Here is a 15,787-nt window from a genome sequence, read left to right on the forward strand (position 1 = left end):
AGAAAATTTTTTATTTTCATGGATGATAGTTCAAGTCAAAAGGTGGTAAGCATGGTTGAGTTCATACAGTATATACTTCTATTATACTCAACTCGAGGAACGAATTAGAAAAAAGTTCTTGCGCCCATGGTAAGAGTGGGTACTTTACCTATGCGTTTGCTGGCTTTGGAATATGGTGCTGATCTCGTATACAGCGAAGAAATCATCGACAGGAATTTTCTGGACTGTTATATTCACAATAATGAAAAATATTCTATCAAAGAGTGGATATCCAACAAAGTATATGAATAGATTGGAAACTCAAAGGAGAACATTAACTTGTTTTGTGTAGACCCAACTTTGTTTCTTCAGTACTTGTAATCAAGAAAGAGATCATCTGATAGTCCAGTTGGGAACGAGTAACGGGAATTGTGCTTGGAAGGCTGCAGAAAAGGTATTCTATTTCCTTTGATATTTCAGTAGACTTTAAAAGTTTCAAGATTATTCCCTTTTGTAGAGGAATCGATGTGAACATGGGTTGTCCTTTATTGTATTCTACCAAAGGAGGTATGGGATCTGCTCTATTGAAGACTCCAGAAATAGCTTCGGATATTATCAAGACATTGAGAAGAAATTTACCTGTACGTTGTTGGCTTCTATTATTGCAACGTTTTCATGGATGTCATATTTAGAATGAATATTCGGTAACTGCCAAAATTCGTCTCTTTCCTGTTTTACAGGATACCATCGATTTTGTTCATATGTTAGCAAATAGTGGTGTGGATGCGGTAGCTATTCACGCTCGCCAAGTTCACGAAAGAGCCAAAGACAAAGCAAACTGGAGTCAACTTGCACAAGTAAGCTTATTTGTTGGGATTATTTAATGTGAAGAATGAGAATAGAGTAGATTGCAAGTCATGTGGTGAATGTTCCTTTATTGGGTAATGGAGATATTTTTTCTTTACAAGATATGCAACGGATGAAAGATCAAACGGGAATATCTCAGTGGATGATTGCGAGAATGGCCCAGTGGAATGTTTCTGTTTTCCAAGGAGTAGGTGAAGGTATCTTTTCTTTGTCACAGTTGGGTTGACTGTACTATGAGACATTGGATTGTATAAACAATGTCATTCTGAGATATGCAAAACTGGCAGAAGAGACCAACACGTACTATGGATTGGCAAAATATTGTATACAACAAATGATCAAATATCAAAAATGGACAAGAACAGAATTCGCTTCCAAAGTAAGCATAAGCAAGTAATCCATAGTCTTCTCATTTTTTGTGGTAAAAGGTGAATTACGCCCGATGTTGGAAAGACTTGAAAGATTCGTTGGTTCTTATGCCGCCCGCTCTTTCTCTTTATGAATGAAAAAGGAAGTTGTGTTAGGCCTAAAAGGACACTTATAAGAGAAACGAATAATAGAATGGAATGTTTTGTAAATATGCCTTGTACACCGAATAACAAACGTCGTTCTGTTATTTACAAGTTGCAGAGAAAGTGTTTATCTTGTCCCTATCCAAAAGTATCCAAACCTCGTTGGTGTTGCTTTCATAAAAAGGGTAGCCAAGACCACGCAAAGAAAGATAACGATACAGGACTTTTTGCCTTTTGGAAACAAGCCTGGAAATCTCCTTTTTATGTAAAAGCAGAAAATGTAACGGCACCTCAAGTCGTGCGTAGAAGTAAGGTCAATCGACTGTTGACGCTATTTTGGCAAGTAGCAAAGCCTTATTGGTTGGAAGAAACAAAGGCAAGATGGGAATTGGGATCAGTTGTTGCTCTCACTTTGTTACAAAGTGGCGTATCGGTTGCCTTCTCTTACATTGGAAGAGACTTTTGGAATGCCCTATCCGAAAAGAACCTAGAGAAGTGATGCTGCTTCTTGTTTCTATTGAACACTGCTTACTCAGAATTAATTTAGTTTTCAGCATGAAATTATTTTGTTTTTTACTGCGATGGTTGTAGGGGTTCCCATATTTGTCTTGTACAGTTATTTTCGTGAGATATTGAGTATTCACTGGAGAGAATGGCTATCTGATAGGATTCTCAACAAATATTTTGAAAAGCGTGGATTTTATTACTTGGAATCCAATAGTCAAGTGGATAATCCTGATCAACGAATAGCCGTAAGTGATATAATGTGTTGTGATCATTTGACAAACGGGGAAAAGATAGGATGATATTCGCGCATTCACGAATACTTCATTGCAATTTATTTTAACGTTTATTATCTCAGCTGTTGATTTGATCTCCTTTTCGGTTATTCTGTTTTCTATCTATCCAGAATTATTTCTGGTGCTGATCGGTTATGCAAGTGTGGGCACCTATTTGACATACTATATCGGTAACCGTTTGATTTTATTGCACTTTGATAGATTGCAAAAGTAAGTGTTGTGACTTTTGCTTGTAGAATGTAAATATGTGTTTATGGACTCTTCAGGGAAGCAGACTTTCGTTATGTTTTGGTGAGAATTCGTGAAAATGCAGAAAGCATTGCGTTTTATGGAGGTGAAAATAGGGAACAAGAATTGGCCAAAAGCAGATTGAATAAAGCACTATCGAGAACTATTGATATTGCTAAGTTGCAAAGGAACTTGGAATTCTTTACCAATAGTTATCGGTACAACGTTATTCTATAGGACTCTCTTATGTTATTTATTTCGTTTTATAGGTACTTGATTCAAGTATTGCCTGCTTGGGTGGTTTCTCCTCTCTATTTTCAAGGTGCGATAGGTTTGGGAGTGATATCACAAAGTATTTCAGCATTCAACCATATTTTGAGCGACCTCAGTATTATTGTGAATCGTTTTGAACAACTAAGCCAATTTTCTGCTGGAATTGACCGTCTTGGGGAGTTTTTAGAAGTACTTGAAGCAAATGAAAGCATAGGAATTGAAAAAGATGCGCTCATCCAACGTCGGGAGACAGAAGATATCGTTCTTCAATTGTGCAATATATCGATCATGATTCCAAGTGAAGAACCTCGATACCTCATTCGAGATGTCAATCTGAAGGTGGAACGTGGACAAAGACTATTGATCGTTGGAGCATCAGGCAAAGGGAAGTCGTCTTTGTTGCGTGTAATTGCTGGACTCTGGAAATGTGGTAGTGGCACTGTTCGTTGTCCTTCTTTAAAGGATACTTGTTTCCTACCCCAACGTCCGTATTGTACACTTGGAAGTCTGAGAGAACAACTGATATACCCCAAGACGAGACAACAAGTGAACTACACGGACCAAGAATTGATACAAGTTTTAGAAAAAGTAGACTTGTTGGACTTGTTTGAACGTTACAATGACTTGGATGTGGTGAGAGATTGGTCGGATACATTGTCTTTGGGTGAACAACAAAGGTTAGCTTTTGGTCGTTTGTTATTGAGTCGACCGAAATTTGTATTGATGGATGAAGCTTCTTCCGCTTTGGACCTCAAAAGTGAGAAAAAACTTTATTCTTTTTTACAAGAAAGCGATACTATTTATGTCAGTGTTGGACACCGGCCTAGCTTGTTACAGTAAGTATTTTGAATAGTTTGCTTTAAGTTGATGTGGAATTCGTTACAAAGGTATCATAACCTGTTGTTGAGGTTGACGGGTAGGGCGGAATGGGAAATGGAAGAAATTAGGGATTCCATTCGAGAAACAAGTTATATATAAATTTCATCTTTGGGAGGTTTGTTGCTGCAAAAAGTTGTATTGTTTGTCACAAAGTCTGAAAACTTGTTCCCAACTTTTCCCGGAATCCATATGAAATTTCCAATATTCATAAGCAAGTCGATAGAGTGCTCTATTCATTTCTAAGTGATATTCCAATCGAAACCTTCGCAGTTCAGAATCCTAAATAGATCAGGAAATGCTAAAGAGTGAATTGCTAAAAATAGCAACTCACTGTTCTATAAGCTGCCTGTTCATAAAAATGACGACACTGGTCCAATTGATCTTCACAAGTTGTGAGACCACTAGAAGAATCGTGATTATGAACATTTGATGAAACTTGAGATAAGTTCTCAAGCTTTCGAATCTTTTCATTGTACTTGGATAGAGCTCTTTCATATGATTCCTATTCCAAATGAGTTCACATGCTCGGAGAATATTCTCACAACACATACATATGCATTCAAGCGTTCACGAAGGACACGACGAGCATCACGAGCAAGAAACGAATAATCTCGCAACACAGTAACCAACATTTCTTCACCTTGTGACCTAAAAATATTTTTCCTATCCATCACACATGATAAATAGAACTGTCTTCATACTTTGGATGGATATCCTTTGCAAAAGATTCTGCGACGCTAGAGAAAATCTCTCCCATCTTTGTTCCTTCTTGGCTACTTCGCTCATGAAAACAGTTTTCCAAGGATTTAACAAGATTTGATAAACCGCTACGACGTTCAACAAACTGTTCTAAAGATTTGTTAGCTGAAACAAGTGCATTCTCCAAGGACTTGAGATATCTAATTTGACATTAATAGATGAATGAGAAGAATATCCGTCATGTACCTATCAATTTTCTCCATTCTTGCCAATACCGATTCCTGGGTATCAATTTCTTTCGTAGGATGAACTTCAAATATTAAAGATAGACCTTTGCGCAATTCCTTCGTAGCCTACATGCAAACAATGACTTTTATCAATACGAAACTAATAAATCGTACTTCCGATGCTTGCAAACGAGCCCATTCTGCCCAATTCTTTCCAAATCTATACCTCATGTCATCCTTTAGAATCTGATCATCGTCTTGGAGAAACTCATTGCGTCTCTCGGACCACGATTTACCATCTTTACTACCTCCGAGAAACGCAAGATACTAAAAGAGGTTATTTCACCACAAACTTTTAGGAAACACTACCAACCTCATCCGAGTAACCCAACTCAGGATGTCCATTGATTCTCCCCAAATATCGTTCATAGTCCTTTCGTAAATGGTAGATAGAATCACCGCGATAGCGAAAGCGATCTGGGAAGAACTATGAGCCTGCGACAAACCAAGTCACTATCTATCTTACCCGTCAAACTTTCCCAAGGTAAAGAAGGAAATATACAAAAACGATACTTTCTTCTTAACATGGCATCTAACGCAGTAAAATCATTCTTGCTTCGTTCCACCGATATGACGATGAAACCTTCCTCTGTTTCTTCCCTATTTGCATTGCTTTCTAACACTGACTTGAATGCCTCTCTCTTTTTATCCATTCCTCTTTGCACTTCTTCTCCATCGACTTGTTTTGCTGATACGAAAACATCAATAAGAAACAAGTTTTTCGTTTCTGATGGAGACTTCAACTGAATATCACTGATAAAGCTAGGTGCTAATACAAACATAAAAAGTTGAGGTATCATATTTCTTCAGCTTCTCGTACCTTGATCGTTCTCACCTTGCAAATATTTCGAAATGGAGCCATCGTCATCAACAATCTGTTTCTGTGCTTCGTCTACACCATCGTTTGGTGGACTAAAAGACACGTCCAACTGTAGTGGATCTTCAAGACCGATGTTTTGGTTCTAGTCGACACAAATCGATATCAATACACTCCTCATCAGAAGCACTTCTATTCCTACCGTTTGCCTCACAACAGACGAAGACAAAGACTTCGTCATCGGTCGCTCGAACAAAGCAGGTGCCTCATCGGAAACTATGCTTCCCGAATATGCAGGCGTTTCTTCCTCGTCAACAGAAATACTTGGTATGCCTTCAGGAGAAGTAGTTGGAGCGACATCCAGCAGAAAATCCAAACTCTGCGCCTCTGTTAGTGAGTAAAATGTACTCCCTTGCTTAATGTTGGTAAAGTTTAGAGGATGTTTCTGCAACGGGTGTTCAAATTCGGGCAATTCTGTACTAGAGTCAGTCATAAGCTAAGAAAAAGAAACACATTGTTGGCGCCCAAATGGAACGGCATTTTTTCTTCATAAAAAGACTCGATGACAAATGGGTGCGATTCTTAATTCTCTCTTGTGAGAATCAATCCATATATTTCCATTTATTTTATCAAATCAACACTTAAGAAATTTGCATCACATTGTTTTGAAAAATTCCTTCAGAGACAACCGCCTGTAAACAACTCACCTGCCATTCGTCTTGAACCAAGAACTTGAAAGTATACGAACCTGGTACTAGCTTTAATAACAACTGTCGACAAGGTTTTTTCTGTTTAGGTGAAATAGCACATTCAATAGTGACATCAGGTTTCACCAGAGGAGGTTTGTATTCTTCAAAACACCAACGATTGGACCAGCCATCAAATGAACCTTTAAGAAAGACGGGTCTATCTCCACCATCATCATCCAACCAATAAAACAAAACATAGCGACAGTTGTCGGAGAGATATGAACAGGAAGCTGACATGCAATCAACGTATTCTTTCTGCAACAAAGCTTCCCTTCTAAAGATGACGTTCCGCAACCGATGAAATTCCTTGTACCAAGCAAATGCAACTTGGCTTACATCAATTACAGACTCATAAGCAGATTTACGAAGCTCTTGATATTCATCTTGTCTAGAAAATACTCTCAAAGCACGTTTCGTAGCATCCACAAATGCTGGTAAAGCATAATCTTCGAAAGTAAATCCATTACCTTCCAATGCATCTCCATCCCATTCATGAACCGTATCCTTCAAACCACCAGTACGATATGCAATTACAGGCGTTCCAGCCACAAAGAATTCATGTTGCACAATACCACCAGGTTCAAACATGGACGGCATCATACCAAAATCTGCTCCCAGATTGACAAGTGGGCCGTCCGTGAAAAACTCATCAGGTGCTGCCCAAAACTGCCAAGGATAACGTGAGCGAAGATATTCCATTTGTACTGCACAGCTTGCTGCATAGGGATCTGCTCGGTTCGCTGGGCCACCAATAAGAAACTGTATTTTGCCTCCAGTGAATTGTATTAATTGTTCCACTGACTGAAGAATGAGATGTACTCCTTTCTGTGACGTTACTCGACCAATAAAACAAAATAAGGGAATAGAAGCATCCAAAGTCTGGAATTGGAAAAAACGTTGTTGAATGATAGTCTTTGCTTGGAGATGTGAACCGCCACCACGAGTCTTCAATAGCGCTTCTCTCTCCTTTTTTCTAATGCCGTTGGGATATCCAAAAGGACAGCGTGCCAAACGAAGAATGTGTTTCAAAGGATGAAAAGTAACCAGTTCTTCCAAATAGGAATTACTAACAGTTCCCCAAGTGTCGGAACACAATAAAGCACATCGAGATGGATTAACGATAGGTTGAGACCAGGACGGGTCAAATACCAACGACACAGGTAGACGGTGTACATCTTCGAACAAACCTTCACTTTCATTTGGATATACTCTTCCTTCATAAACAGCATCTCCCAAGTTATGAATAATGTGGAAGAATGTAGTGTTCTCAAAAAAACTTCCAAAAAAGCCTTGCTTTGCATAACCAGCCGATAATGCAGCTATCCAATCATTCGTAATAAATAGAGCAGGTGGCAAGGATTTTTGACAAAGCACCTCTAAAGAAGCTAGAGAAGTTAAAACAATGAGTTCCAATTGACGTCTCTGGTTTGCCATATCAGCATAAACTTTAGGATAATATTCTCCTTGCTCTAAAAAGATGAGATGAACTCCTTCTTCCACACCTTCATAGACGCCCACTGTTACATCACGAGAACCAACACGTACTTGAATATTTCGAGTCCAAATAATACCGTCCGGTTCTAAATACTTCCACTGTCCCTTTCTATTCACACTGTAGTAAGGACTTATCACATAAACTTCCGAACCTAAGGCAGCTAAGCCTTTTGTTAGCTCATCTACCATAACGCCAAGTCCACCAGCAGTTGAAAATCGTCCCAACTCTGGAGCAACAAAAACTAAAGGTCCGATTTCACTAATATTCTTCAAAATCTTCTGACAAGTTTTGCGAAACTGGAAATCTTTTGCACAACAGGATAAATGTATCAATAAGCTCAGTACCCTTTCACCACGAGGAGGGATGAGATTCTTAGGAGCATAGAATGCCTCATATCTTGGAACCGTAGCTCTCTGCAAGCAAACAGAACAAAGATGAACAATTGTTGATTCTAACATACCAGAAGCTGACATTAGAGAATATATATCATAAAAGACATTGGAAAACTGTTGAAGTGAGTCTGCAGCGGCACGTGTCAATTTCCAAGCCAGTGCATTTTCTCTCGGGTCTTTCATATCTACACCATCCATCTGAAGTCTTGCCAAGCATTGTTCCAAGTGAAGATGTTCATTTTCTCTGGACTGAGTCGAACGTTCGGGAGATAAAACAATAGTACCTAACGGCTTTAGTTTTACTGGATACTTGCGGAATAACAACTCGTGAAATGTCAGCAACTCTGGATAACTCTCCTTGGTAAAACATTCCAAAAAATAAAACAGCTTGTCTTCATTCTTCTGATAAATTTCATTCCTCAAAGTCTCCGATAGAGGTTTGAAATCTAGCTCTACCTCACAAGGCTCTCGAAACTCATTGCCATCCAAGTCACACTTCATGTTCATCGCAACTACGATTAAACTATCATCCGTAGAACGCACAAATGCGAAAACTTGTTCTTTGAGATGCAATGATACATCCAGAATAGTAAGACTACCATGGCGGAATGCGGGATGAAACATGCGAATACTAAGTCGATGCTCATAATGTCCACGAATCATTCGTATATCGTATCCTACTCCTGGACCGATCTTCAGCCTCGTATCTTCTTCCAGTCGAGATAGGCTTCCAATGTCATCGACACTAACACTTCGAATGCTCATTCCACGTACATCATCGATGGACTGACTTCGAACCAATGACTGTGAGGAACCCGAGGAGCGTTTCAACTCTAAAGAGAACAGCGATGACTTTTTCTTCTTCTTTTTTGCAGAGGATGGAGTCGTCAGTGCTTTGGAGGGAGGAGAATCGGTGTCTAAATGACTTAACTCATCCAATACTAAAGTAGAAATTCCATCAGCTGGACTCGAAGAATCGGTGCTACGAGGAGATTTGGGCAATACATTTTCATAATTGACATCATAAAAAGGATGTGTCTCAATACTTTGACTAACAGTGGCCATATTAAAACGGTACATCCTTCCATTCTCTTCACCATAAAACAATATGGGAACCTCTGGTAAAAAGTATAACAAGTCAACAGCTAACCAAGCTCTTCTTCCATATAACACTCCTGGGTAAGGTGAATTGTGGGTACACGTGCAACCAAGCTGAATTGCTCCTTTAGGCATAGTATACTTGCAAGAACGATACAAACGTGAAAGCGTTCTTGCTGTAGACTTTCTTGATTCTGGAAGCTTAGAAACACTCCCATCTCTTCGAAGTGACTGTCCACAAATGGAAGCCAATATCTGTGCAACCCGAATGGTATGCGGAATGACACCTGAAAAAGCAAGTTGAGGTTCCCGTTGAAAATGAGCTTCTGCTAAAATAATAAAATTAGGGAAGTCTAATAATACCAAGTCAGCTCAAATCAAATAGATAAAGCTTCATACAAAATTACCATTCCAAATACGCTTTGTCAGGCGAACAAGAAATGGATTTGGATAACCAAAATCTAAAGCAGCTTCCGTTAACCAATAACCACAGTCTTCGTTTGTTTTCACAACTTTGGCGTGTAAAATGTCATCAAGAGAATAATGCAACTCCCCATCGACATCTACTCGAAAGAGTTCCTCCAAATCTGCCTTCATTATAAGAGGGTAGCTTTGTGCATTATCTAAACGTACACCTTGAATTCCAAACTCATGTATTAAGCGATATATGTCTTGATAGAAAAGTTCCCAAGCTTCAAACTTTCTATAATTAAGCAAACATGTATTGTCCCATTGCAATTCTCGTCCATCGGTACCAGCATGTGGAATCAGAAGTCCTTCTGAGTTCTTCGTATAAACTACCAACGGATTATACTTCCGGTGGTGAGCATTTCTAGAAACACGACAAAAGCCATCCACGATGGTTCCAACTCCTAAACGATTAGCTTCCGATACAAGATTCTTAAAAGCGATGGCACCTCCTAGAATGGCAGCAGGCTGAGAACGATCAGCAATTTCACCTGGAGGTGCCTCGGGATCATCAGTGGGCCTTGCAAGTGCTCCCATTAAATATACATGAGTTATGCCATCGAGGCGTAAATCAGGTAGTCTCTGAGCAACCAAATCAAATGAACCTCGTTTCTTTAGTTCTCCCGTCTTAGAATCCCAAGTAGCATCCACTTGGTCAACCGGCAACTCATAAAGCAAACTATCACGAATATTCGATGGATGCACAATGATTCTCCCTTTCTGTAGTCGAGCCTCACAAAAGGGCAAACTAACGGGAGGAAGAAACACAAAACTACTCTCCGGTTTCACGTCTTTGGGTTTCTCCGCAAAATACCAGTCATAAAAACCACTTCTTGAAAATCCTGGTAAACCTTTTACTTTCAAATAACCATTTTTGTAAAGAATTGAATAACGTAGCCAACGACAAGGAGCCAAATAACTCTCTCGATTAGTTTCAGACAAGCATAAAACATAGTTGTCAATTTCTCTAATGTCAGTTAAACCGTGGACTGGAATTTCCAAGTCTGCTGTTTCACCTACACACTGAACAGACACGTTCAGTGACTCTGTCAGTTGCAACTCATGACCATCGTACAAGACATTCAATAATATCACCGTACGTTCACGAACTTCAGGCACTGGATGACCCAACAGTGGTATCAACACTCGTTCTAAGGTCTTAAAGGCTCCAAGAATACCAGCAACATCCCCAGGGCTTGTTTTCTGTGCACAGACTGTTCTGTAATCTTCTTGGAGTCGAATCAACAAGGTTTGCAACTCATTGAAAGCAACAACCACTGGCTGCTCATCCATACTTGCAAACTGCTTTAAAAAATATTCATATAACACTTCACAACTACGTTCCCAGCCTCCAGGCGCCATGGTCAATGTTTCTGAAGATCTGCCTAGAGAAGGAATACCAAGATCTTTGCCACTGAAAAAGCTCAGTACGGCATTTTGATAATCTTGCTTTTGGGTGGTTTGTTTCCTGAGTTTGGATGATGCTATACCTTCCAGATCTGAGCTAGAAGAAGAATTCTCCCAGTCCTCATCGGCTCCAGAGGCCCCCCAAGTTGCACTACTTTCCAGCTCTGAGGGTGAAGAACTCATGCCAAGCCCTGAAGACACCCATCTCCTGGAAAACCTTGGCGACGACATAGAGAACGCTTGAACCAAGTTGTGTGCAAACTTGATGCGTAACAAATTCTGAAGAGTTGACAACCAAAAGAAATTTGAGGGGAAATGGGAGATTAAAAAACTATGGGTGGCTTTACTTGAGGGTGCGCAGGCTTTTCCCCTTATTTCATTTTTTTTGTTGCCAAATTCGAATGAATTCATCATCGCCTGCTGTTACTAGTAAAGCCCTTGTGGGATGAAACAGTATTGTACGTATTGTTTTACGTGGATCAAAACCTCTCAGCTTTGCCGTAAGATTCCCACTAGATAAATGCCACACGAAAGTCTCTCCAGTAATCGATCCAGATACCACATATCTTCCCTGAGTAGCCAGTCGACATGGCCATATGTTGGAATAATATTCTTCACTACTAAAGTCTCGAATGGATTCCAAAGACCAAAGAGATTCAGATAGAGAAATGCAACTTAGACGGCGAAGGGTGCAACAGTTTTCTCGTGGAAGATTTCCTTGGCTATCCATCCATTCTACTCCTCTAGTGACTAAATACCAGGAATAGATATTCTCTTCACTCTGACTCACAGTTGAATTTTCTACAAGAGCATAAGAAACAGGAAGAATGGAAATAGAGTCTGCATAGGCAGTGTACAAATTGGGAAACTTCGCAATACAAATCTCTCGATCAAAGTCGAAAAGTTGCAAACCCGAATCCACTGCTACCAAGAATAGGCGATTGTTCGTGCGAGGCAGAAATTCTAAGTCGATTGCAATAAATGATTCACACTCCAGTGGATCCATCTCGCTATCGTTTATCATGGCTTCCACTGAAATAGTAGAAATTTTGCAAGCAGTAGAAAAATTAAACTGCTCATGAGACTCATCTTGATGATGAAAAAGGAATTTACAAATTCGTCCGTCTTCGCCGCAGCTTATGAGGTAAAAATTCTCACCTCTCTTAATTACTTTGAGACAAAATATTTCTTCTAGATGTCCTTCTAATCTTGCAGTCACTCTACCACTAGTCACATCAAATATTCTTATTGTACCCGGTACAACAGAATTCTCGTCTTCTTCATCATTCCAAGAAAACCTGTCTCGTGTTACACCAGCAGCAATAATATATCGACTATCAGGAGAAAAGCAACAAGTCAAGTATTCTACCAACTCTTTGTCAAAAGTTTCCCAATCGCAAAATTCACCAATTCTTTCCCAGCTACTGGTATCCCACACACATAACGTCCCTGTACTTGAGCCACTTACCAGCAATGAGCCATCATAATTAAAATTCAAAGAGTATAAATTTCCATAATGATGCAAAGGCTTCTCATAAAGTTCCAATGGATGACTTTCATCAATCCACTCTATGGCAGCTGTACTGTACTCGAGTTGTCCTTGCTCAGAAATTAAGTCTTCTTCTAAAGACTTGTGAAATTCTTCAACAGCATGTTTTCTTGAATCAGTTGACTGACCACTGCCACCATACTTGCCACTCCCTTTTTGTTCTGCTTTACGTTTGCCTTTCTTTTCTGTTTTTCGACTGTTGTTTACTTTTTTCAATGTCTTTGTCGTGCTTCTTTTCAACACTTCTTTGGTTCGAACGTTATTTGAATTTGCGCTACCATTCGATATGCTTTGAAGAGATTCTGGAATGTAAGTATCATCACTGGTCAAAGAAGGGGGCTTGCTATCGGATTCAATAGTTCCAACATTCTCCATACTTGCTTCATTGATTTCATTATGGTTGGTGCTTGGAGTGGACGAACTGTTTTGTGAATGTACAGGCTCCCTTTTTAACTTGTGATCTTTTACAGACAACGAAGTCTGTGTTTGTTCACCTTCCAAAAGAGATATCAAACCGGAATGTGTTTCATTGCTAAGCAATCCATGGGCTTCTAGACCATTTATCGGTGTGCTTTGTTTGTTATTCAGCTTTTTGCCAATCCTATTCCATAGTTCGTGTATATTGTATCCTTGTTCATTAATGAGTGACCTTGATTGGGGACAATTTGTTTCCTTCACTTGGAACTTGGGTCTTCCAGAGTTATCTTGTTGCACAGTGCAAAGTAATTTTCTTCCATGTACCTCTCTGAAAAACTCGTACCCGGGTGTATAAGTGACAGTTGTTCCGGTGAAGGGACAAGTATCCTGAAACGCCAACAAGTCCACGTTTTCAGGCATCCTACCAATATTGACCAGTTTCCCGTTGCCTAAAAACGAACTAGGCTCTTGAGCATTTGAATTGGACACGTTTCTATTTTCTTTTTGTGGGTTGTCTTCATGTAAAAGTCTTTTGGGTTTAGCAGCAGGCATCTACTTCAATAGACGAGGAGACTGGATCCAGTTTTTTTTGTCAACAATAAAAATTTACCCGCCAATCAAAACTGGCGATGGGATGGCCAATTCAAAATGTTGATATCACATCTTTTGTTGTGGATTGAGCACTTTTCAGTGAGATGTGTTCATTTTGATACATAGTTACTTTCATAGCCCAAGGAATGGTATTAAATAAACATCTGTAAGCTACTATTCGTTGTTGTATTGGGTTATCTAAACATTTGAGACAAAAGTACATGTACATATTGTGACTTTTTCTGGTTTTTATACAATACTATCCCAATGAGCTGTTTTAGTATTGCTCACAATGTTGCTTTTGCTAGAGATACAAATGAATGATGGTTCGATAGCACACTATGAAAGAGAATTATCAAAGACAACCAGAAACTATTTTGACAAATTCCACACATGCATTCCATTGGAGAGAATTTCCTCAACGAGAGCCATTATGCCATCCAACAAAGTGAACAGTGAAAGCACAACCAACTCACAAAATGTATCTACTGTAACCAAACTAGACGTTAATAGCAAACTTCCCAAGGTTGGTTATCTTAGTTGTACAGTTATTGTATGGGTTTTTAAGCTGCAAAGGACTTTTTTGACCCAGTTGAAACACCCAAGCAAGATAAGTGGCAAAACAAGGACGACGATGATGAATATCAGAAATTTGAGGAAGAAATTGCGCAGGATTTGAGCAACTTGAAAAAGAGTTATGCACAGGTGTGAATGAGTGACTCTGATTTTCAGACCTTGACGGTTTTCTAGGAGGAAGATGACTTTGACGAACGAGAATCCAAGTTACAAGAACACGAACAAAGTGAGATGAAAGAGAGGATACAACACCTCAAGGAACTTTTAACTGAAAGAAAACGTGCAAAGAAAGATGGACAAGTAGAACAGAGAGTTGTGAATATTTCCGATACAAAGAAGAAGAATGTGCCAGAAAAGGAAGGCAGTTCCTCAGAGGAAGCAGACGATAACGATTGGTTGTTAAACTGGAAAAGAAAGAGACGAGTGGATAATGGAAAGAAAAGATGAGCAAAGTTAGTTTCCAGCCTTGATGAGTCTTTTGATCATCAGAAGATGGTTTGTTCCATCTTTTGGTGGGAGATGTTGGCATTATGATTGGCAACATGAACTGGAAGGGTTCGTTCCCATCTACCACATGTAAAACTAAAGTGGACACAAATAAAACTCGTAGAAAGTCTCACACTGTAATAGAAGATGCAGTTACTCATTTGTCTTATGCAGACGCTGCAAAAAACACAAAGTACGTTGCTACAGTTTTATGTTGGTGACAATGTCAAAGTTTTGTTCCTACTGTAGGAAATATGGAGGTCATAGAGACTCGGGCAATAAAAAAAGAGTTATTTTAGTTAGTACGGCAACTAACTTTAGTTTTAGGAGAGAAACAACTAGAGATATTTGGCCCAACGCGAAAGCTCAGCCTTTTCCGAAGACGGAGAAGCCTTGTGATAGAAACAAAAAGTTTCGCTTGGTTCCAAACCCCAATACGTTAGATAGTCGTGCTCCTCAACTCATAAGACGAGGAAAAGAGAGAACGAAAGATAGAAAGAAGAAAGAAAGCAAACTAAAAAGAACTATCTTGGAAGCCCGCTCCAGAGAAACTAAGTGTATCACGCCAACAGCAGAAATACACGAAGAAGCAAGTGGAGACTCTCAAGTCAAACCGACACAGTTGGAGTCCTCCACAAAGGACAACAAAGTGTGCGTCAACCTGAAACAACAAGGGCAGTCAATGAAAAGGGTCAAGTATAGAGAATACTGTGATATGTACGTTACAAAAAGTGTCAATACGATGACAGAGACACTTTTGAGTGAATTAATGCGCTTTCAAGAGAGAGTACGAAAGACGAAACCTGCAAAGGCGAAAGCAAAAAGAAGATTAGTTATTGGTCTCAAAGAGACGACTCAATGCTTGCAGGTGAACAAAATCAAGTGTGTAATAATACCTCCAGATATTGAACCGTGTCCTTTGCAAGGTGGTCTTGACGATCGATTAGCACTCATTCGAGATCTCTGTACAGATAAACAAGTACCCATCATCTACGCTTTAGGCGTACACAAAATACCAAAAGCTTTAGGTCTACCTAGTAGACGACACAAAACTTCAGCTGTTGGTATCTACAGTTACCAAGGAGCATTTGAGCTCTTTAAACAACTCCTTGAAGAAGCAAAAAAAGAACGGGAAAGATGGCGACAAGATCATGAAATTCCGTTGCAGAATGTTGTGAAATCTGATGAAATAGGAGTCAAGGAGGTTAATATACTAAA

General features: G+C 39.5%; 7 protein-coding genes across 10 annotated transcripts; 4 read left to right on the forward strand and 3 right to left on the reverse strand.

Moving 5' to 3' along the window:
* The first annotated feature begins 2 nt into the window (after nucleotides 1-2).
* On the forward strand, nucleotides 3-1,403 carry Gasu_14000 (tRNA-dihydrouridine synthase 2). 2 transcript variants are annotated; one of them, XM_005707903.1, is made up of 8 exons: nucleotides 3-45; nucleotides 109-279; nucleotides 332-433; nucleotides 480-620; nucleotides 672-836; nucleotides 887-1,033; nucleotides 1,085-1,225; nucleotides 1,275-1,403. In XM_005707903.1, the coding sequence occupies exons 1-8, from the start codon at nucleotides 19-21 to the stop codon at nucleotides 1,350-1,352; spliced, it is 972 nt and encodes a 323-aa protein (XP_005707960.1). In that variant the 5' UTR covers nucleotides 3-18; the 3' UTR covers nucleotides 1,353-1,403. The 2 variants fall into 2 exon arrangements, with proteins under 2 accessions (XP_005707960.1, XP_005707959.1); XM_005707902.1 differs by having other exon boundaries at nucleotides 1,085-1,368.
* A 9-nt stretch (nucleotides 1,404-1,412) lies between these two features.
* Nucleotides 1,413-3,823, forward strand: Gasu_14010 (ABC transporter, ATP-binding & transmembrane domain). Of its 2 annotated transcripts, none has more exons than XM_005707904.1 (5): nucleotides 1,413-1,853; nucleotides 1,906-2,110; nucleotides 2,160-2,368; nucleotides 2,425-2,604; nucleotides 2,656-3,823. In XM_005707904.1, the coding sequence occupies exons 1-5, from the start codon at nucleotides 1,426-1,428 to the stop codon at nucleotides 3,497-3,499; spliced, it is 1,866 nt and encodes a 621-aa protein (XP_005707961.1). In that variant the 5' UTR covers nucleotides 1,413-1,425; the 3' UTR covers nucleotides 3,500-3,823. The 2 variants fall into 2 exon arrangements, with proteins under 2 accessions (XP_005707961.1, XP_005707962.1); XM_005707905.1 differs by having other exon boundaries at nucleotides 2,656-3,533.
* Nucleotides 3,538-5,872, reverse strand: Gasu_14020 (sorting nexin 1 / phosphoinositide binding protein). Of its 2 annotated transcripts, XM_005707906.1 has the most exons (10): nucleotides 5,544-5,872; nucleotides 5,345-5,486; nucleotides 4,991-5,293; nucleotides 4,838-4,941; nucleotides 4,639-4,791; nucleotides 4,484-4,590; nucleotides 4,240-4,437; nucleotides 4,090-4,186; nucleotides 3,870-4,040; nucleotides 3,538-3,817 (listed from the first exon to the last, which is right to left on the reverse strand). In XM_005707906.1, exons 1-10 carry the CDS (start codon nucleotides 5,832-5,834, stop codon nucleotides 3,641-3,643), a joined length of 1,743 nt encoding a protein of 580 aa, XP_005707963.1. In that variant the 5' UTR covers nucleotides 5,835-5,872; the 3' UTR covers nucleotides 3,538-3,640. The 2 variants fall into 2 exon arrangements, with proteins under 2 accessions (XP_005707963.1, XP_005707964.1); XM_005707907.1 differs by lacking the exon at nucleotides 3,538-3,817 and having other exon boundaries at nucleotides 3,828-4,040.
* A 45-nt stretch (nucleotides 5,873-5,917) lies between these two features.
* Nucleotides 5,918-11,252, reverse strand: Gasu_14030 (starch synthase). Its single transcript, XM_005707908.1, has 2 exons — nucleotides 9,483-11,252; nucleotides 5,918-9,428 (listed from the first exon to the last, which is right to left on the reverse strand). Exons 1-2 carry the CDS (start codon nucleotides 11,131-11,133, stop codon nucleotides 5,983-5,985), a joined length of 5,097 nt encoding a protein of 1,698 aa, XP_005707965.1. The 5' UTR covers nucleotides 11,134-11,252; the 3' UTR covers nucleotides 5,918-5,982.
* A 25-nt stretch (nucleotides 11,253-11,277) lies between these two features.
* Gasu_14040 (transducin family protein / WD-40 repeat family protein) lies at nucleotides 11,278-13,562 on the reverse strand. Its single transcript, XM_005707909.1, has one exon. The coding sequence runs from the start codon at nucleotides 13,466-13,468 to the stop codon at nucleotides 11,327-11,329; it is 2,142 nt and encodes a 713-aa protein (XP_005707966.1). The 5' UTR covers nucleotides 13,469-13,562; the 3' UTR covers nucleotides 11,278-11,326.
* A 310-nt stretch (nucleotides 13,563-13,872) lies between these two features.
* Gasu_14050 (uncharacterized protein) lies at nucleotides 13,873-14,553 on the forward strand. Its single transcript, XM_005707910.1, has 3 exons — nucleotides 13,873-14,033; nucleotides 14,084-14,212; nucleotides 14,258-14,553. The coding sequence occupies exons 1-3, from the start codon at nucleotides 13,941-13,943 to the stop codon at nucleotides 14,528-14,530; spliced, it is 495 nt and encodes a 164-aa protein (XP_005707967.1). The 5' UTR covers nucleotides 13,873-13,940; the 3' UTR covers nucleotides 14,531-14,553.
* A 9-nt stretch (nucleotides 14,554-14,562) lies between these two features.
* On the forward strand, nucleotides 14,563-15,783 carry Gasu_14060 (uncharacterized protein). Its single transcript, XM_005707911.1, has 3 exons — nucleotides 14,563-14,762; nucleotides 14,819-15,629; nucleotides 15,685-15,783. The coding sequence occupies exons 1-3, from the start codon at nucleotides 14,614-14,616 to the stop codon at nucleotides 15,745-15,747; spliced, it is 1,023 nt and encodes a 340-aa protein (XP_005707968.1). The 5' UTR covers nucleotides 14,563-14,613; the 3' UTR covers nucleotides 15,748-15,783.
* Nucleotides 15,784-15,787: the final 4 nt, after the last annotated feature.

The sequence above is a fragment of the Galdieria sulphuraria genome, assembly GCF_000341285.1.
Source record: "Galdieria sulphuraria unplaced genomic scaffold scaf_8, whole genome shotgun sequence".
NCBI lineage: Eukaryota > Rhodophyta > Bangiophyceae > Galdieriales > Galdieriaceae > Galdieria > Galdieria sulphuraria.